This window comes from Thrips palmi, unplaced genomic scaffold (assembly GCF_012932325.1).
Source record: "Thrips palmi isolate BJ-2018 unplaced genomic scaffold, TpBJ-2018v1 HiC_scaffold_7, whole genome shotgun sequence".
Taxonomy (NCBI): Eukaryota; Metazoa; Arthropoda; class Insecta; order Thysanoptera; family Thripidae; genus Thrips; species Thrips palmi.
Genome location: NW_023144634.1, coordinates 2,698,275 through 2,719,635, shown reverse-complemented (window position 1 = coordinate 2,719,635; position 21,361 = coordinate 2,698,275). Strand labels below are relative to the sequence as shown.

General features: G+C 53.1%; 2 protein-coding genes across 2 annotated transcripts; both read left to right on the top strand.

The window, feature by feature from the left end:
• Positions 1-21: 21 nt before the first annotated feature.
• On the top strand, positions 22-4,718 carry LOC117652858 (lisH domain-containing protein ARMC9-like). Its single transcript, XM_034398021.1, is given in 17 exon segments — positions 22-180; positions 404-500; positions 588-676; positions 754-912; positions 995-1,303; positions 1,377-1,839; positions 1,916-2,058; positions 2,129-2,257; positions 2,328-2,647; positions 2,725-2,909; positions 2,912-2,940; positions 3,026-3,265; positions 3,342-3,462; positions 3,587-3,714; positions 3,789-4,182; positions 4,291-4,339; positions 4,491-4,718. Coding segments are annotated over 15 exon segments (2,787 nt in total). The 5' UTR covers positions 22-180; positions 404-500; positions 588-628; the 3' UTR covers positions 4,561-4,718.
• Positions 4,719-12,360: 7,642 nt separating this feature from the next.
• On the top strand, positions 12,361-18,640 carry LOC117652852. The gene is made up of 6 exons (XM_034398013.1): positions 12,361-12,755; positions 13,640-14,106; positions 15,895-16,080; positions 16,374-16,565; positions 17,005-17,268; positions 17,723-18,640. The coding sequence occupies exons 1-6, from the start codon at positions 12,656-12,658 to the stop codon at positions 18,053-18,055; spliced, it is 1,542 nt and encodes a 513-aa protein (XP_034253904.1). The 5' UTR covers positions 12,361-12,655; the 3' UTR covers positions 18,056-18,640.
• Positions 18,641-21,361: the final 2,721 nt, after the last annotated feature.

Here is a 21,361-nt window from a genome sequence, read left to right as displayed (position 1 = left end):
TACATTTTTCATCTTTATCGGCAAACAGCATGGAAAACAAACAAGATGACCACAAACATCATCAAAAAATCGTAGCTTATACCTATGTGCTCTATGGACTCGCATTAAAGGTTTTTCTGGTAAATTTTAACATTTGGACACAAGTTATCGAAAAAGCTAAACAACTATGCTTAGAATTAAGTAAGGATGCTTGCGTTGGTACCATTGCATGTGGCGAAAATACAAACAAACCTGTTTGCGGGTTCCAATTTATTTTAGTCCATATCTGTCTGAATACCCTTGAAGTCACTGTTAAAAAGAAATGGCTTGTTTAAAAGAGAAGCTCTTTAATTCTTTGAGACAGTAAAGAGAAATTTATGTTTCAAATTATTACAAGAAAATAACATTTCCCGACGATCCTTAGCCACCTGCTGGGTGCTGGACAGTATTGATCCAGAATTGATTAAGTATTTTCCGTGCTGCCTTACGTTTTGCCGTGTAGTGACTTCATTTCCTCACAGGTGAGAAGAAAGTAACAGTATGGAATAACAGGTTGCCAGATCCGTTGTTGTTTATGGCCAATATTTTATTCGGAACATTTTTTGTAGGTATTTTTCAGTCCATTGCACGTGAGATAGACCATTTTAATATGAAGAGGTCCTGTCGAGATCCTTATTACATACAGGTTACATTTGAGGTGAGCTGACCCTATTAGAAATCTCCAAACCTATAATTTACATTAAGTTTTTTTAAATAGTTTTTAATTCATTTTAGTATTTGCTTCATATGGGCTTGCTTGACACAGCAACGGTTTTTAAAGAAGAGTGTGAAGTTAAAAAGTATCCCGTACCACACAGTAATTTAACCAAAGATGATCTCAAATGTAAGTTGTTACAATATTTTGATTTGGGAGAAGAGGAGCCTTTCTTCCAGGTAACTATCATTTCTTGATATTGCATATCAAATGTAACAATTCAAAATTTATGTAAAATTCTACTGGTATCTAACTGCACAGGTGTTTGATTCTTCAATTTCGCAACTTCAACAAGGGCGCTCTGCTGAGAGCAAGAAATTAGTTGCCAACCTTTATTTATATTTTGCATCCATGAGGTATGTGAGGGATAAAAATCAGACAAAGAGATCTATATCAGACATTGAGCAAGATGACAGCCAACAGATCCAGATACCAAATTTCCTCCTCCTATCAAAATTTTTAGAAAATGATTGTTTCACTCTAAGGAATGATCCTGAGTTTACTCCATACTTTTCCTTAGCATTTGCATCAAACCCTTTACATCATCATCTATTTGTGCAAACATTCAAGGTAAGTCTGTTCAGATAAGCTAAACTATTTTCTTGCAGATTGAAAAAATACCTTTGTTTTCTCATTTCCCTAGGACTGCTGGATTTCAAATTTGCGGAGATGTTTACAAGAATATTTGTGGATTCATCATCCAGCTTTCAAAGTCCCTGACATTGTTGCATTCATTCCAACAAAAGCCCATAGTGATATTTACTGTTGTGTCCCACATCAAGATTTTACAAGTAGCTGTGAGACTACAGCTGAAGAAAATAATCTGTCGGATGGGAATAATTTTAAAGTAGTAAATGACCATGAACATTTTTCAGAATGTAACGCTCATGAATCAAATTTTATCTCTGAGAATGAAAGTGAAGTACAAGAGACAATGCACAGCCATAAGAACACTGCTCTGTTCATTAGACGTCAAAATCATAAATCTTCCACATCACGCACATCAACCAGTAATATTAATCTGGAGATGGAGGGGTGCCAACAGGACTATGAACAGTTAAAGAAAAAATTTAGTCAGTTACATAGTGACTACCACAACCTTATAGGTATTCAGATCGTCTTAGTCTTACTGCCCAGTTCTGAGGATTCAGTGCTGAGTCTGACTGGATTCTTCTTATGCAGGTGTTGCTTCTGAGTTAACATGTGCATTGGAAAGTTGTGTTCGGGGCCAACAATGTGACTTGAAAGACACATTGAACAACTGTATTCAAATATTCCCTGAACTGTTTCCTCAAAATCAACATAGGAAAAAAATCAGAAACAGAGTAATTAAAAATGAGGTAATTTCTTAGTGTTGGTTATGCTTAAAGTAACAATTTAATTGCTCTATTTCAGGATGGTAATAAGAATATCTCACTGGACTCAAATAGTTGTGAATGGACCTTGCATATAGCGCTCATAAAAAATGGCTTGACAGAGGGCAGTGTGAAGACCCGCCTCCTGCTACTACAAGCTTTGCGTTGGGTACATTTTCTTTCATACCTTTTACTGCTGTCCCTTGTGTATTTATGTTTTAAAATATTTTTTCCCCCAGGCAATAACAAAAAGTTCTAGTGATAAAAGAAAATGCATCATGAATCAGTTTTTAAAATTGGATTTACTTAATTTACAAGGTGAAACACTCCTTGTAAGCTTGCTTACACCATCTGGTGTGGTAACACCACATCCTCTTCAGCAATCTGCAGCACGTCTTTTAAATACATTTGCATCCATTCAATCGGGGCGCAGTTATCTCGCACAAAATTCTGAAATGATAAAAGCCACAACAACTGCACTGAAAGAACAAGACCAGATGTGTACAGATTCAATCACCAAAAATATGCTGGTAGCAGCTCTTCAAAAACTTAGCCTTAGGTAAATTGTGTCTGAATTTGTTTTTTGCACATAACTATGAAGTGCTCTATTTGTACAATTTCTACACTACTCTGTAGGAGGAGTCAGAGGGTTGCCATGATTCAATCAGGTGTTGTTGAATGGATATTTGATCAGCTATCAAAGTCCAAATTTGAATCCTCATACTCCCTTGAATATGGTACTGCTCTTCTCATGAATCTTTGTCTCCATCAATCAGCCAAAGAGCTGTGCATACCAATCGCTCAGACAGTGTTTGGAGTTTGTCAAGCCTTCTTTCCTCATCAATTTTCCAGGTAGTGACTTTGGTTTCCAGGTGTGCGAGTTCCCTCATATGATTCTTTGAATTTTACAACCATTCAACTTATTTCAAATTTTTAGGCTCTACCTTACATTAATGGCACTTTATATAGTCTTATCACTCATCCTCGGTTGAATGAGATTGCAGCAGAGGTTGGACTGCGCAAAGCTCTTGAGGAGAATTTGGCAAAACAGACTAATCTGGATATTAGAAGGCAAATGGAGCATATTCTTCAATATCACCTGTCTTTATTACAAAGTGACTGTGCTAATACTTTCCCCTTACCTGTGAGCGAAGGAGAGCTCATTGATGAGGATGATGTAAGTAGATTAATTTATGTTACATTTGATGATTTTATGTAACTGAGTACCCACAAACACCTTTGATGTAATTCAGGAGGAATTAGACCTTTTGGGAGAGGAACTTGACGAGCAGGACCCTGTTCGTAGTATCAATGGAGAGTTGAATGGGGAAGATCTGTTACGTGCTCACTACAGTCTTCCAACCAATGCCAATGGTACAAACTCTTATTCCACACCACTTCTTGAATACACAAATTTTTGCCTCAAGCAAGACATTGATGCACTGCTTATTGTCAATGCCATTAATAATCAATCAATAATCAAAGTATTTCTTCTCAGGAAATAATGATTATGTACCCACAGCACAAACTGAGGAGGTATCAACATTAATTTTGCGTCCAACAACTCCACATCATTCTAGCCAGTCTGAGTCTGTTGCTGAAACCAGTCATGCTGGCAACTTTGAGGTAAAGAGAATATATTATGTTACAACCTATCAATAGTAAGTAGAATTACCTGTAAGCTTCATTCCTTTTTTAAGGCCACATCAGCCCAAGATATCAGTAAGAAAAATAATTGGCACCTTAGAAGGAGCGGTATGAAACAGCCTCAGCTCTTTAACCGTCAGGATGAAAATCGTCCTTCTCGATCACAAACATTAGCTTTTAAGTCAGAAGTTAATGGGTCGGTCCGCAAAATTGAGCAGCCCGAGCAATGGCAGCAAACATATCCAAATGGAACAAGTGGCAAGCAGCATGCATCAAGTAGGGAGGGCCAGTGGAAAGAGTTGCCTGAAATCTCCATACACTTAGCTTGTACATCAGATAGTACCGATACTGACAATAACTTCAATTGGGATGAAGACTCTGAAGATGTACAAGTGGGTGGAGAGCCAAGCAAGGAACCGTGTTTGCAGACTGCTCGGCAAACTACAGGTAACATAATATGTCTCAGGGTAGCATTTGAGAAAAAAAAAACCTGTCAACCATTTTTACTGAAATTAATAAATGCTTGTTTGCTACTTTTGAAAAAAAAAATTTCAGGTGTACCACATGAGGAAGACATGGAAAAAATCATGTCAACAAAAAAAGGGTAAGATATTTTTTTCCTGTTTCATGCAAAAGGATTTGGAGATTGAGGTCAAACTGCATCAATGCCCCTTTTATGGTTGGCCTTCCCTGTCTCTGTCTGTTCCTCTTCCATGCTGCCGTTACAGCACCAGTTTGCATTTGCATTTTAACAGGACCAGCGATACAGATGCTGCGTTTTCGTCTCGGCCCAAAATCCCCCGCACACCACCTCACCACCATTGAAAAAAAGGACACTGTCACCTATTGAGGTGGTGAGGGTGGGCTGCGTGCACGATGGGTTGCCTATCTGCAGGCGCTCTCATCCAAGAGGCCACAAAACCGTACGACATGGTTTTGTTTCGCCCACAAACTTTTTCTCGCTGTTTTTTTTTTTTTTGAGCTCGCACGATTTATTCTTGCAAAAATAAATTGAAAGAGCGTACCGATATTGATTTATTTTTTGGTCATTCCCCATGGCTTCAACTGGGCCAACAGTTGTCTGCTGTTGCCTTGCTCGAACTCGAGGCGGCAGCCATGAACTTAGATGTTTGTAGAAGAACGCTACTCTTACCGGGGCGGTCTGCGTGACCACCTTAGGGATTTGTTTTTATTCATCACAGAGCGCTCCTAAAACTGGGCTGGCTTCCCAGCCAGAATCATGGCGGATCGAATCGGCGTTGTTTCCAACACCTAGTTCTGGCTCAGTTATCTCGGAGCGCTTAAATCCTTGCGGATTTAAGCTTCATCGTGAACTTTAACAATCCACCCGTCTTGTGCACCATCAGCGCCTGTGAGGTAGTCCACCGAGCCGGCCCACAGGACACCGGTGTGCAGACGGTGGCCTACCTCACCCCTGTGGAGACGCCGGGGCAAGGTAGGCCACCGTCTCTTCACCGGAGTCTTGCGGGGCGGTCGGTGGACTAACTCACAGGCGTTATAGGCCTTTTCTTTCTTGTGGCCTGTGGCCTTTCTTTGGCTGTTTTTCAAAATTTCTGCGCACGCTACTGTCCATTACGAGGCTCTTTCGAATGGTTGAATGGCTCCGTGCTCTTTCTCAGCCCCATCCGCGGCGCGGTAAAATTCGAATCGAAGCCAGCCGCCCGCGCCGCGCGCTGCGCTCGTCTCGTCGCGGTCGCGTCTCGGTGGCAATGGTATGAGCAATGACGCAACGTTTGCTCGGTTTTGCTCGCGGCTGGTGATGCTGGCGGTGCGCGCGGTGCGCGGAGGCAGACGGTGGCCTCCTCCCCCTTCCCGGAAAGGACCCCTCTCTTCCCGGGGTCTTCGGGGCGCTCGGTGGGACTGATTCCAGGGTCGTCCTCTTCGGGCCGTCCTTTCTTTGACGTCTGCGAAACGCGCCGTAGTGCCGATTAGGGGCCCCAAGGGAATGGCCCCGGCTTCCAGCCCCATCCGCGGCGCGTCAACTTCAATCGAGCCACCCCCCGCCCCGCCGCTGCGCCGCACGTCCGGCCGTTCGGTGGAAAGGTATCCCCCGTTTGCTGGGTTTTTGGGCCGGGCGGGTTCGCGTGCTCGACGTCCCGTCGCCTCATCCCCCCAGTCGTTTTGTCCCGAGCTCATGCGGAGAGAGGGTGTCCTGTGCCGTCTGTGTCGCACGTCTGGGGAGCGCCCCGTGAGTGCGGCCAACAGGGAACAAACGCCACACCGCCGCCGGCAGCCTCCACTTGAGATAACGGCCACAGCGCCCCGCCCTTTGGACGCCCTCCAGCCGTTCTCCTCCCGGTGGGGGTTTCCGGGCCGCCTCCGCCCCGCCCAAAGTGCGTGTGTGGGAGAGAAGAGCTAGATTCGTTGTACGTAATTTGACCAATTTTTCCACATTCGTGAGGCGAAAACGCCGAAGGTAGGCACCACTGTGGAAAAACGCCAGAATCTGCCTCTTCGGACGTCCTCACTCAGTCTCCTACACAAAAGTTTCGTTGGCACCCCTCGCGAAAGGAGGGAGCGCTCCTCCCGCCTCCTGGCCCGGAGAGCTCCCCGCAGGAGCACGCACGTTTACAACCATGCCAAGTATTTTGAGCATATGTGAGGTACAAAGTGTTTGGTGGTTTCTAAGCCGAAGTTACAGTTTGTAAAGTACGAAGCATTTTCTTTGCATGCTTATGCATACTCAAATTACTTGGTTATAGCAAGCTACTTTTATTTGAAAGGCCTAAAATAGTTCGCAAGGTTTCCAAAGTGCGACTAAAACAGTGTCCGGGTTTTCAAGGCTCACGCTCGCCCTGGAAAAGAGGTCATTTTTCCAGGATGGGCGTGGGGAAAACCACACCACTGTTTCCGCTGAGAGGCAAAGAATTAGCGCGGACTGCAGCCGAAACTGCTTCCCTGTTTTGAGATCGATTTGACATTGGCACGTTCATTGTCCCCTCCATTCGAAAAGCCAAATAACCTGGGGAGGTATAGCAATAAAACGATAAAACAATTATTTGAGCCGGGGGCCGCCATGACGTGATGACGCTTTTTTTGCCCTTGTTGTGGAGCTCAAGGTTAAAAACAACTTTCTGCTGTGGTTTTCGTGGCCGTAGTCCTGGGAAGTCGAGACGAGCGGTTTGAAGGAATTTTTGGAGCGAGTTGCGCTTAAAACTCTCTTTCTCCTATTCAGTAATATTTACACGCTAATCATATAATCCTCTTATCTTCATTGTAACATTTAGTATTTATACTAATATTTGTCCACTACTCTCATAACTAGTATGCAAGTGCGGTCACCGCAGCGGTGAAAAGTACCCCCTCGTTGTTCGCGTCGACCCGTGCGTTTTTCACCATGCACCAAGAGACGCGTGCATTTCTAAATTGCCGTTGTATTCTGGTCGTCGCCTCACCCGCAAAGGTCAGTTCGACTCGGCCAATATGCCGCACTAATGGGAATAAGAGAGGCTCCTTTATAATACAAGCGGAGCGGGGTGGTTCGGGAGAGCTGCTCCCAAGGGGGCGGCACGGAGTGATTAGATGATTAGATACTGCACGACACTACCGTGCAAGACACAGGACGAGTGGAGGAAGGCGAATACATGTGCGCGCGCGCGCGTGTGTGTGTGTGTGTGCCCCCCCCCCCTTCTGACTGTGCGCGCACGTGCGTAATCGGTCATGAGTCGAGGGAAGTACCGGAGCCAGCGTCCTGCCTCCCCTGCGAGACTGCGAGGTCACTTTCGAAATAACAATATTGCTGTGAAGCGCGGCGCCGCCGCCGCACTGCCGCGGATGCGACAGCGCCTTCCGTTTTTCTGAGCAGGAAGACCACGCTGCTGTCGCTCTGTCTCTCTCGCACTCGCAGAGCGTTCCGTGCAGGTGTGAGCGAGACAGAGCGATGAAACCGGCTCTCGGCGTCAGTCTGCAGCAGACACACTGCAAGGCCGAGCGTTGCCTTTGAACGACGGTTAACTTACTATCTCAGCCAAACAGACTGATTCCGAGAGTCGTTTTCATCGCTCTGTCTCTCTCGCACTGATGGGGCGTCCCGTCTTGGTGCGAGAGAGACGGAGCGACGGGAACGACTCTCAGTCTGCGTGTGGCATGCAAGTCGTCGAGTGGCTGCTTGATTTGAAGCTGCGATCAGAAGGACATCAATTTGTTTTACACGCCGCGTGCGACGGAAGAGCGGCGGGGGAAGGAAGAAAGGGGCGGGGGGAGGGTGTCTCGTGATTGGAGTGCGCGCGTGTGCACTCGCGAGTAAGTGAGGTGTGAAAACAAGAGCCAGCCGGGGACACTCACTCAGGACCTCGCTGGCCGAAAATTGGCGGCTGCAAACTACCCGCGGCGGCTGCGGCTCACCTTGGCCAGTGTTGCCACATAAATGGGCGAAAATTTCCATGATTCCATGATGCACCAATGTCGGTTGGAGGGTTTACCAACCTGCAGCCTGCCTACATACTAGGCAATGCGCTTTTGCTCTCCGAGAAGTAGCCCAGTGGGCAGGCTGAGGTTGGTAACCCTTTCGACACTAATGGCTCGCGGTAATTTTCGCCCCCTCAAGTGGCAGCACTGACCTTGACCATGCCCCACCCTGGCCTCATGGCCCTCGCGTGGAGTGTGTCACCCCCCCCCCCCCTTTTCCAGCCAGGCCCGCCGAGTTCAAATAATGCAACAGCATTTTGTAAGAGGGGGGCGTGGCAGGCACACTGCGAACACTGCGCCCAGGCAAGACATGCTCCCGACGAGGTGAATTCAATTTCCCTGCCTCTGGCTTGGCCTCTGGCTGGGGTCGATGAGACGGCTGATCCTGCCGAAAAGAGAGAGATCGAAGAGCAGATACACGATGACACATGAAGCGCAACAAGCGGCGCGACTCAGCAGCGGGCTCACGCTCCGGACAGCGTGTTGTTGTCGCTCCGTCTCTGTCGCACCTCCACTGGATGCCCTGAGAGTGCGAGAAGGACGGCACACTGTTTGGAATCAGCCAGCGGAGGGGCGTGTGTCACGCTAGCGTGCGCTAGCGCCGACGGTGTGGCGTGCGCTGTGGCGGCTCGCTGTTCAGTTCGGGAAGTGCGTCATCACCGGAACGCCATGCTGCTGACTGATTCCGGGGATCTCTTTCGCCGCTCTGTCTCTCTCGCACCTATTCGGGACGCCCCATGAGTGCGAGAGTGACAGAGCGACGGAAACGACTCTCGGAATCAGTCTTCCTGGCGTCTCGGCTTGCCGCCGCCGATATCACCGGCGCCACCCCACTGGGGACCACGTCGTGAACCCGCTGCCCCGCCACTCGCGCAGCCGGAGGATGACCGGGCACAATCGCCGCCGACGCCAAAACAGCACGCTCTGTCTCTGTCGCGCTCTTGGGGCGTCCCGCCGGGGTGCGAGAGAGACAGAGCGAGGGAACGCCTCTTCGCGGGCTTCCACATTGTTGATGCCAATTTGGGGCCCTAGTAGTGCACGGCGTCCTGGAGGGGGACAAAACACAGACTCGACGCGACACTGCCTTCCGTTCCGAGTCAGTCCGACTGCCATCGCATGTCGACGGCACGGCGGCACGACGGCGTCCTTGGCCGGACGACAGCACAGCGGCGTGCCGGCCGTCCATGGTCCCGGCCGATGCCACCCTATGACGTCACGCCGGGAGCGTCGCCTCCCCTGCCGCCTGCAAGTCGGGCACTTTGCGCCTGAAAGTAGGCAACTGTCTCGTCTCTGGGAACCACCCTCGCGGCATGCATATGCATGCTGCAGGACGGAGGTCCTGGCTCAACCCATTCCGGCCGAGGCGAGGTACAGTGGGCCAGAGGACCAGTGGAGGCGGCTGAAATCCCGGACGCGTTTTGAGGAGCTCCAGAGTCGCTAAACAGGCCTCGAGCCGAGCGTGTGACCCCACCAATGGATTCCTCGTTCGGAGAGCAATCCATTGGTGGGGTCACACGTTCAGTTCGAGTCCATTTAGGACTCTGGAGCTCAAAACGCGGCTAGAATTTTGGCCGTCTCCACGCGGTCCTCTGGCCCACTGTGCGAGGGCGCCAAAGCCAGCCAAAGGTGTGTTGGTTCGGCTGTCCGGTTCGGCCGCGCTCCGACATGACCATGAGTCCGAGCGGCCGGCTTCGTTTCGGCCTTTCGGCGGCTGGCCGCCCGCTCGCTGCCGGATCGGTTCCTATGCTGCGCCGTCGTCCGGGAGACGCGTCGCCCGTACTTCGATTAGCCCCCGACTGGGTTAAGTTACCCAGGGGATCATAATTTACTAGTGAATTCGTACTTCCCCACCAGAAAAACGAGTGTGAAGATGAAAAAAAAATCCACAAGCAATTCGAGAAAGCAAGTCATAACAAAATGAGTCAAAAAAATTCTTAACACAGAAAACAACTTGATTCACGAATTTAATGTTTTCAGCACCATAGGTCATTTTTTCTTATTTTAAACTTTGCGAAATAAACGATGAGTTAGTCAGGTAGGTAGACGAATGCCCAAAACTCAGGAATGGGCGCCCGCTTTGGCTTATCCTTGGATTATGTAAAAATCCAATTTATTTTTTTTAATTTGATTTTTCTGAAATTGCGTGTGGAACGTGTCTTTCAACACCTTAATGCTCGTTTTCTGGTGAGGGAGTACAAATGCCCTAGTAATATTAACCCATTTTACCCTAGTGGCCATGTACCCTCTCAGGAGAGAGGGTAGAAATTATAGTGTATAATTACCCCCTGTGATAGGTACTTTTTTCCTAGGGAATTTTTACCCCCTCCAGAGAGAGGTATTTTTCCACTAGTGGATTATTCCCCCCCCTAGGGGGTAAAGTTACCCTAGGAAATATTACCCCCCACCCTGCATGAGTATGATATCCCTAGGGAATTATTACCCTCCCCTAGGGCAAGGTACTTTCCTCCTAGTGAAATAGTACCCTAGGTAAGGGGGTAAAGATACACGCTTACACCGGACGACAGCACAGCGGCGTGCCGGCCGTCTATGGTCCCGGCCGATGCCACCCTATGACGTCACGCCGGGAGCGTCGCCTCCCCTGCCGCCTGCAAGTCGGGCACTTTGCGCCTGAAAGTAGGCAACTGTCTCGTCTCTGGGAACCACCCTCGCGGCATGCATATGCATGCTGCAGGCCGGAGGTCCTGGCTCAACCCATTCCGGCCGAGGCGAGGTACAGTGGGCCAGAGGACCAGTGGAGGCGGCTGAAATCCCGGACGCGTTTTGAGGAGCTCCAGAGTCGCTAAACAGGCCTCGAGCCGAGCGTGTGACCCCACCAATGGATTCCTCGTTCGGAGAGCAATCCATTGGTGGGGTCACACGTTCAGTTCGAGTCTCATTTAGGGACTCTGGAGCTCAAAACGCGGCTAGAATTTTGGCCGTCTCCACGCGGTCCTCTGGCCCACTGTGCGAGGGCGCCAAAGCCAGCCAAAGGTGTGTTGGTTCGGCTGTCCGGTTCGGCCGCGCTCCGACATGAGCCATGAGTCCGAGCGGCCGGCTTCGGTTTCGGCCTTTCGGCCCGGCCTGGCCGTCCGCTCGCTGCCGGATCGGTTGCCTATGCTGCAGGCGCGTCCAGTCGCGGTCGAGACGCGTCGCCCGGCGTATCTTCGATTCTACAGTGCCGCCGCCGCCGACACTGGCTGCGTTATGGGCTGTGCGTGCGCCGGGGGCATGGGTGAGAGGAGTGGCTCGTGACGCTCGTGTCACATCACGGCGCTTTCGTCGCTCTGTCTCTCTCGCGGGCCGTCCCGTGGGGACGTGAGAGAGAGACAGAGAGAGAGAGAGAGAGAGAGAGAGAGAGAGAGAGAGAGAGAAAGCGCACTGGATGGGAAAGGCGGCAGGCATTACCCCACGCTGTTTGCCCGTGTATGCTCCTGCGCACTGACTGCATTCGGCGTTTCGTCGCCCTGTCTTTCTCGCACCATACGGAACCCCCAAAGAGTGCGAGAGAGACAGAGCAACGAAAGCGGTGCCCGGAATGGCCCTGCTGTCGCGATGACACAGCTGGACGGGGGCTGCAGACACGGGGAAACGGAAAACAGATTGAGGGAGGAGTTTCCCTGTCGCCTGACGGCTCGTCGCCCTCGCGGCTTGCATCGTCCGCGCTAATCCTTTGTCCTGCTCTCTCAAGATGCAGATTAGATTGGCCTCGGCCGGCAATCGCCAGAGGCAATCGCCAGAGGCAATCACCAGAGGCTAGCCGTGTAATGCAGGTCAAGTCGTTGTCACCTATAGGTTTTCGGGATCAATTGTGGTTGTGGAGCGAACTTGCACTCGAAGTCCAGGGCGGATCCAGAGACGGACGGATCACAGCGGGTCACAGTGGGCCAGAAGACCTGTGGAGGCGGCCACAACTCTAGATGCGTTTTGAGCTCCAGAGTCGCTGCTAAGCATGCCTGGAACTGAACGTGTGACACTACCAATGGATGCCTCGTCTGAAGAGCAATCCATTGGTGGGGTCACACGTTCGGTTCGAGTTCCATTTAGCAACTCTGGAGCTCAAAACGCGTCTAGAGTTTTGGCCGCCTCCACCGGTCTTCTGGCCCACTGTGCGGGCTCAGCCGCACGTGGCCGCAGTCCCGTCGGCGAAGAAGTTCGATGGGCGGCCACCCCGAACGAGTGCGCCCTCGACGCCGCCAGGCCCAGACAGCAGCCAGGCCGCCGTCGCTGCGCCCTGCCCGGCAAAGGCACAGATTGGCTTGTTTGGCTGCGGGTCCGGGTGCAGTTCGAGAATCCAGCTTCCAGTCACCGGATTCCTTGTCGGACCGTGCGGCGCAGTGCGACGCAGTGCGGCGTTCGGACTAGCAGGGACTAGCCACCACTTCCAGGCCGACAGTGACGTGACGGTGCAGCGGCTCGGCCAAAAGAGCGGCCATTGATTCGAACCCGTCATTGTTTACTCCGCGAGCGAGCGCGTGTTCTACTGTAGCCGAAGATGTGGGATAACCTGATAACAATTAGTGCGTCCCGAAAATGGGTGAAGGGACGGATGCACCACGCCCGTCGCATCCACGCGCGCCTCGCGAGGAACTGTGGTAGGAACGATGCATCAAGCTGCCAAGATCGGTTTGTCGCTCTGTCTCTCTCGCACCCTTTTACGGAGAGCCCCATGAGTGCGAGAGAGACAGAGCGACGAAACTACTCTTCTGAATCGCTCGGCTGTTGAGTAGTAATTGTCACTGTTTTTCCACGAATGTTGTGACGTCACGGTCGTTTGGGAGCTCCACGGTCTAAAGAATGGGCATACTCTGTAATTAGATGGGCGTGTTGCCTTCAAACGAACGCGGCACGAACGTGACGTCACATTCATTTGGTGCTTCCAAATAGAGCTTCACTCAAAATTCGGCAATGCGGCGTACAAATTTGTGCAAACATGATTATTTTTTCCCTTTGTGAAAGGACAAAATTGGTTCCGCAATATGGTTGCACAAAATTCCTTAAATAGTGTGTCAGTTTCTTTTTTTCGGATTGCTTTTGAGAGTGTTCACACTAAATGCGGTTTTTAGTGCACGACTTTTCACGAAATTGAGCCTATGTTTTGAAATGCGCGGATTCGTGCGTAGCTAAGAATGAAAAATGTGCATTGCTCTGCAGCACTTCGCCTGTTGTTGCGCACAAATTCGAGCATCTCACTGGTATGCTCACTGGTATGCACGAACAGTGGCGGATCCAGAGTCGGCCCAAGGGGGGGGGGCAAAGTCGCACCTTTTGCCTACTTACAGGGGCAAAGTAGCACTTTTTGCCTACCTTTCAGGCGGCTATCTAGGGGCTATGGGGGGCAAAACCCCATTGCCACCCCCCCCCCCATCCCCACCCCCTGTATCCGCGCCTGTGCACGAACAACCGAAAATTGGAAATAATTTCGAGTGTTTTGCACCCTGAGTGAGTACTGACCCTGGTACTGGTTGTCCTTCCGCAGAAATGCCGCAAGCGGAGGCTCCCCTGGCCTCGCCAGCCTCGCCAGCCTCGCCAGCCTCGCCCACGGCCAACGGCGGGGCGGACGGCAAGGGCCGCGGGGACGCGGACAACGGCCACAGCGTGGACAGCGGCCTGGACAGCGGCCCCGACAGTGCGCTGGACACGAGCGACACGAGCGACTCCGGCGGCGGCCCTCCCGCCCCGACCGTCAAGGCCGGCACGTCGGACTGGATCGACGCCACCCTGGTGGCCGAGGCCGTCGGCGCCAAGGCCTGGGAGGTGCGCGACGTGGCCGTCAAGGCGGCCGTGGCGGACGGCGACAACTACTGCTCGTGCATGTGGCGGGTGCGCGCCAAGGCCGGCGACAGGGACGTCAGCCTCATCGTCAAGGCGCCGCCGCGCGGCGAGATGATGCAGGACTTCGTCGGCAAGCTGGGGCTCTTCACCAGGGAGGCCAACATGCTGACGGTGAGGCGCCACGCCATCCACACTGTAGACTCCGAGCCGCAGTCGAAAGAGGCGGTCAAAATCCCGGACACGTTTTGAGCTCCAGAGTCGCTAAATGGTACTCGAACCTAACGCGCGACCCTACCAATGGAGCTCTCCGAACGAGGAATTCACTGGTGGGGTCACACGTTCGGTTCGAGTCCTGATAGCGACTCTGGGGCTCAAAACGCGACTCGAGTTTCGGCCGCCTCCACCGGTCTTCTGGCCCACTGTGCGAGCACTGCTTTCGTCGCTGTCTCTCTCGCACCCCCTAGGGGACCCTCCATGAGTGCGAGCGAGACAGGGCGACGAGCGCAGTGCTCGGAATGAGTCTGCTGCGTGCGTGCTTGGTTGGGATTTGCAGCCAAGTCCTTGGCGGAACTACGCGACGCGTGGCAAAGGTCGTGCCCTTGAACGCCTTCCGGCAGTGTAGGGGTCGTCCTTCCTCTTCGATTGGGGGGACGGACGTGAACAGGTGGGCGGGGTGGCCACCCTATCCGCCCTCCGAAAGAAAAACACAACTCAGACAGCAGACCGCGGCGCGGTACGGCGCGCGTGCGAAAACTTGATGAATTTTTGACACTTGTGCGGCTTCTTCCGCCTCCGAGTGTCCTCCAGTGTCCTTGCTTCCGGCCGAGCGAGTCTAGCCGCTCTAGCCGCCCTCGCGGCCGCGAGGCGTGTTCTGTTCGCCTTCCGACTGCATTATTGAGGCCCAATTCCAACTCCCTATTGATCGGATCGTTTTCGAGAAACCGGCAATCAGACGGATGCGTCAACAGCCAGGAAAACAAGCCTTCCATCTTTTTGGCCCGTCCCGTTTATTTTTTGTAAAAAAATGACGGAGGGACGGGCATATAGTATGATGCATGCTGTGCGTCCGTTCGTTCGTTCGTTCGTCCGTTCGTTCGTCCGAGGACTTCCCGTGGTCCGATCTTGACCAAATTTGGTATGCAGCCTCCTTGGGTGACCCTAAGAACCGCCCGGTGGCAGCAAATCCGATCCGAGCCCCGGGGGCGCTGCTGCAGGTGCATCATGGTCTACATGGGGTCAAGGAGGATTTCGGCAACGGATACAGCTAGGAGGGCATGTAGGGGTATTTTTGGAATCGGGGCGACGAGACAAAACCAACGGTGCCAGTTTCAAGCGAATCGGAGAAGTTTGGACCCGGGTTCAAATCCCAGTGGGGTATATTTTGAACATTCTTTTTATTCGAGTTTTTGCATTGTTTCTAATGTTTTTGAGGGCGCTGATGACGAAAACAACATCTATTTTGACCCCAGACTCAGGTTCAAACCCGTCAGGGTTGAACAAATGCGAAATTCGCACATTCGTTAATGTACGGGACGGGCCAAAGTTGCCGATGTATATCGCTACTTTTCCTGTTATTTCTCGAGGAAGTAAGCACTCCGCACTCACCCAAAAGTCGGGCCAAAATTTTCTGTATTCAGGCCGTAAACTTAACTATGTATTGCATGTGTTTAGCGAAACGGGGCGTAATGGAACGAAACTGGTGATTTTTCGGGACACAGCTTTGCCACCCCTTCGTTCGCGTTCGTTCTTTTCCCTTGCCGTGACGTACGTGTACGTTGGGTGGCCCGGTGGCTCAGGCCCAGGCTGAGGCTAGGCCGGGCGTCGGATGGGTTGCCTACACTGCAGGCGTGGCGCAGACCCAACCTACTTGGAGTGCCTTGTGTGGACTCGGTAAACGCGGACCGTTTGAATTCTTTCAGTGCAAAGGACCATAGCGAACTGAACCCGTCTGTGCTGCAGGAGACGCTGCCCGCCATGAAGGCCCTCGCGGTGGCGCGGTGCGGCGCGGACCACGTCCTGGCCCGGCCGCTGGGGCCGCGCGCGCTGCCCTGCTCCGTGCCCGACGTCCTGGTCATGGAGGACCTGTCCGTGCACGGCTTCAGGAACAAGGAGCGCCAGGGGCAGCTCGACATGGAGCACTGCAAGGTGGGTGGGGAGACATTCCCCGAACCACACAGGGCCCGAAGGCCGGCGCCCAAAATACTGGACGTGTTTTGAGCCCCCGAGTCGCTAAATGGGACTCGAACCGAGCTGACCCCACCAATGGATTCCTCGTTCAGAGAGCAATCCATTGCTGGGGTCACACGTTCGGTTCGAGTCCCATTTAATGACTGCAGCTCAAAACTCGTCCGGGATTTTGACCGCCAGCGGTCTTCTGGCCTACTGTGCGAGCGGCGCCGTATCCACTGGGAGACATTGGCGTTTCTGGTGCATTGTAGGTGGCGCTGGAGGTGCTGGCGCGGTACCACGCGCTGTCCGTGGCGCTGCACCGCCAGGACCCCTCCTGCATGGACAAGTACGCCGAGAGCCTGTACGTGCTGAGCGGCGTCCCCGAGGACATGGAAAACGCGCGCCTGCACACGGAACACCAGCTCAGGAAGTTCGCCGACCAGGTGGAGACCTGGGAAAAGGTACGGTACAGTCCGCTTGCAATTGAGTTTAGTCGATATTTTCCTGCGCCGCTGTAAAATGGCGGTTCGATTATTGGGGCGGAGGGCCTTGTCACACATTTTGGCTGAGGCCTGCTTTCAGGGTGGCACTGCCCCTGCCTCCCCCCGAGCCTGGAGCCGCCGACCAGTGGGCCAGAAGATGGTGGAGGCGGTCAAAGATCCTGGTCGGGTTCTGAGCTCTAGAGTCGCTAAATGGGACTCGAAGCGAACGTGTGACCCCACCAATGGATTCCTCGTCGCTATCCATTAGTGGGGTCACACGTTCGTTTCGTGTCCTGTGTAGCGACTCTGGAGCTCAAAACGCGCCTTGTTTTGGCAGCCTCCACCGGTTTTCTGGCCCACTGTGAGCCGATGCCCCGCCGTAGGCCGTTACTGATCTCGCGGTTGACTGTCCTGGCAGACGAAGGGCAAGGGCCTGGGCGAGAAGATGAAGGGCTTGGCCCAGCACCTCCACCGCGACATGTGCGAGCTCGTGGCGCCCTCCAAGAACGGCATCAACGTGCTGAACCACGGCGACTACTGGATCAACAACATGATGTTCCGGTACGAGGGCAAGGAGACCGTCAACCCGCAGGACATCCGCCTCGTGGACCTGCAGCTCGTGCGCTTCTCCTCGCCCGCCCTCGACCTGCAGTACTTCGTGACGACCAGCGCCCAGGAGGAGGTGGGTGCCTGCGTGCCTGCGTGGTGCAGCAGTTGTTTTGGGTGGTGGTGCTCCTCATGGAGACTTTGACGCGCTTGGTGGGGTCAGTTGGGGAGGAAAAGTACGAAGTAAGAAAAGCTACTCGCACACTTCTTCTCCCTCAAGCCCCAAGCCACTTCTGGATCCACCCCTGCAAACTCGCCCCCACACAGTGGGCCAGAAGACCGGTGGAGGCGGCCAAAATTCGAGACGCGTTTTGAGCGCCAGAGTCTCTAAATAGGACTCGAACCGAGCGTGTGACCCCATCAATGGATTGCTCTTCGAAGGAGCAATCCATTGGTGGGGTCACACGTTCGATTCGAGTCCTGTTTGGCGACTCTGGAGCTCAAAACGCGTCTGAAGTTTTGGCCACCTCCACCAGTCTTCTGGCCCACTGTGCCCCACTCACCTGTTTGCCCCTCTCTCGCTCCTCCAGGTCCGCGAGCACGAGTTGGACGCGCTGCTGCGCCACTACTACCACCACTTCAACGAGTACGTGACGATGCTGGGCGAGGGCGACTCGTGCTGGCCGACGTTCGACGCGCTGCGCGAGGAGTTCCTCTCCAAGGCGCTGTTCGGCTTCAACGCGGCCTACGTCATCCTGTGCGCCGTGGTGGCCAACCCGGAGGACCGGCTGCAGCTGGACAACATGACCAAGGAGAACATGGCGGAGGCCGACTTCAGCACGCGGGCGTGGCGCGGCGCCGTGTACCAGCGCCTCATCCCCAGGGTGCTGGAGTACTTCGACGAGCTCGGCGTCTTCGACTAGTCTTCGTTTAGTCTAGGCCGTGGCGCGCCACCGTCGCCGGGGGTTTGTTAGCGTTGTAGACGACGTTTTCACACTAGTGTCTGAGGGCACCTTTTGATACCACAACTGGAAGCAATGCTGAGCGTCACCAAAGCTCGCGACAAAATTGTGACCAGCTCGTGACGAGTTCAGCTTGTGAATTCACAAGCTGGTGACAGATTGATCAGGTAACAAAAATTGTTCGCAGACATTTGTAGTGTGTCTGGACCCGAAAACGCAGGATGTCTTTGAAGCGAAGCTTTCGGTCGTCGAGGGTGTGTATTTTTAAAGTGGCACGTCACCGCGCTGCCCCGGCGAGTAAGTCGGCCGCAAATTGGAGCGCCGAGGTGACAGACCGCCGAGATAAGATGAGGCTGGGGGACCGGGAACCTGACCCGGCCGCCAAACCCGGCGTCGTCCCCGGCCTGTCCGCTGGCCGCCGCGGCATCTCAAAATGATCGCCATCGATCGACTCAGTTGGGGCTCGCCGATGCACAGTGGGCCAGAAGACCGGCGGAGGCGGACAAAATTCTAGACGCGTTTTGAGCTCTAGAGTCGCTAAATAGGACTCGAACTGAACGTGTGACCCCACCACTGAATTGCTCTCCACGCGAGGAATCCATTGGTGGGGTCACACGTTCAGTTCGAGTCCCATTTAGCAACTGTGGAGCTCAAAACGCGTCTGGAGTCTTGGCCGGCTCCACCGGTCTTCTGACCCACTGTGCGTTGTTGGTGCGGCGCGTGGTGGCCGCCAGTACGGCCCACCGAGAGGCCCACTTAGCTCGAGGACTGTACAGTGTACGCACCTCGACCCCCAAAATTTCAACTGCTACTTTTTTTGCGAGCTGGTCGATTGTATCGCCCGACATTGATAAGACGGAATCACGCCGTTCGGACGCGTGCACCTTTTTTTACGTGCGAGATAGGTTCACAGTGTATACCGGACCTTAAAACCGGAGGCACTGAAGGAAATGAAAGGAGATGTGTGTTTCGTTTTGCAAAAATGACATGGAGTAATTATGTAATTTTTATGGCTATGGCTGTGTGTGAGGAAGGTTTTTCTATTTGTTAAGTCCTTCTGGCGGGACCAAGACATTTCTAGTAAAACGTGAAACGCTGTTTCGGCCAAACGTTTTATTTTATGCTTTATTTTTCACGCTTTTAGATAAGATTTTGTTCACTTTGCCTATGAGATAGGAATGAAATGTATATTTAACTACTATTTTTAATAATCATATGAAGGTACGAGTCATGTGATAGGTGCCCTCATTTACCCTGTTCCTATGAATGTCAGAGGGAGCCAGAATTAGTATTTAATACTGTTTGATTGTATGAGTACAAAGATGTGTGCTTGCTTAGTTCTAGAGTGCGTTGTCAACGCCATTCATATGATACGTTTTGTGATAGTAAAAACCTAGAAAAATGTATTTTTAAACCAAGTTCAGCACAGCATTTAAATTTTCTTGTAATTGTAATTTTGACATTGTTGACTATTTCAATGAATGAATTGTGCGTCATTTTCAAAGTAACACCACTCTAGTTTCTTTTCCCGTATCCCGATCAATCGCTATCTATTCACAGTAAGCCACAATCGCCAAAAAAATCCTTTTTTTTTTTCGCTTCCTTTGTAAATTGTGTGTGATGGTTGATGGCTGTTGGGCCTCAAGTGGCAGGCGGGCAGTGCCGTGCCGGCCGCGCCTCAGCGTGGCGTGTCTTGGGCGTCCCTTGGACGTCCCTCGGACGCGTCTTGGACGTGCCACCCCAGTTTGACGCCGCCCTGTCGGCCTGTCCCTGTCGGGCGTTGGAAATTTGGACGCGAGTCAAACACGCCCGCCGCGGCGCGAAGCGCGAAGGGACGCTGCACAGTGGGCCAGAAACCGGCGGAAGCGGCCAAAATTCGAGACGCGTTTTGAGCTTCAGAGTCGCTAAATGGGACTAGAACCGACCGTGTGACTCCACCAATGGATTGCTCTCAGGACGAGGAATCCATTGGTGGGATCACACGTTCGGTTCGAGTCCTGCTGAGTGACTCTGGAGCTCAAAACGCGTCTCGAATTTTGGCCGCCTCCGCCAGTTTCTGGCCCACTGTGCGCTGCACGCGCTGCAGTGCAGGGCCGGGCCTAGTCGGAGCCAGCGGACTGTTTTAGAGGGGCGCTTTCGTCGCTCTGTCTCCCTCGCACTCACGGGGCGTCCCGCAGGGGCGCGAGAGAGACAGACAAGCAGGGGGCTGTTCGGAACCGCTCAGCTGGCCCCACCCGGCCCCGGCCGGCCCCGCCACGGGTAACTGATCGTGACGCGTGTGCCAAGTGAAACAGAATGGCCACGGTTGGAATACCAGACGAGCCGTAAAAGTGTCACACTGTCACAGTGACCGGAAGCGGCAAATGGACCGCGGCGTGTCGCCGTGCCTTGCAGCGTACAGTGGGCCAGAGGACCGTGGAGGCAGCCAAAATTCTAGACCCGTTTTGAGTTCCAGAGTCTCTAAATGGGTCTCGAACCGAACGTGCGACCCCTGACTCTCCGAACGAGGCGGTCAGGCCGCGGAAGAGGCGCCTCTCTCGGGCCGCGGAGTAACAAGCGCCAACAGCTGCCGCTTGGGTGGCCTACCCGCAAGGCGCGCTGCGCTCTGCAGACTGTTTCCGAGAGTCGGTTTCGTCGCTCAGTCTCTCTCACCCCTGCACGAGACGCCACATGAGCGTCGATACCCGGCGGCTGTGTCAGTTGGCGAGGGATACCCCGCGCCGCTCGAAAGACTTGCCGCTTCTAAACATATCGATCAGGCTGCAGCCTCGCGTGGCGACTCGCGTGGCGAGGCCCTTCGTGTCGGGAGTATCGACGCCACAGCAGCCACCAGCAGACCGACAGACCCTTTCACCCTTCGCCGACTGAAGAACAAAAGCAAACAAAAATCCGCAGGAACTTGTTGCAGCGCGCTGCGGCGCCGGCGTCACACGCTCGGTTCGAGTCTCGTTCAGCGACTCTGGAGCTAAAACCGCGTCGGGAGTTTTGTCCGCCGGCGCCTGTCTTCTGGCCCTCTATGCGGGCGGGGCGGGGCTTGGCTAGCGAATGCAAAGTGATTCAAGATGTGCCACTACTTTGTGTCGACGGCGTGCGGTAGGCGCGGCACTGCACTGGCAAGCGGCCAGCTTCCCAGCGCGCGCACGGCGCACGCCCAAGGTGGCCTCGTCGTGGCGGTCGCCCGCCCCGAGCCGCCCCCAGCCCACAGTGGGCCAGAAACCGGCGGAGGCGACCAAAATTCGAGACGCGTTTCGAGCTCCAGAGTCGCTA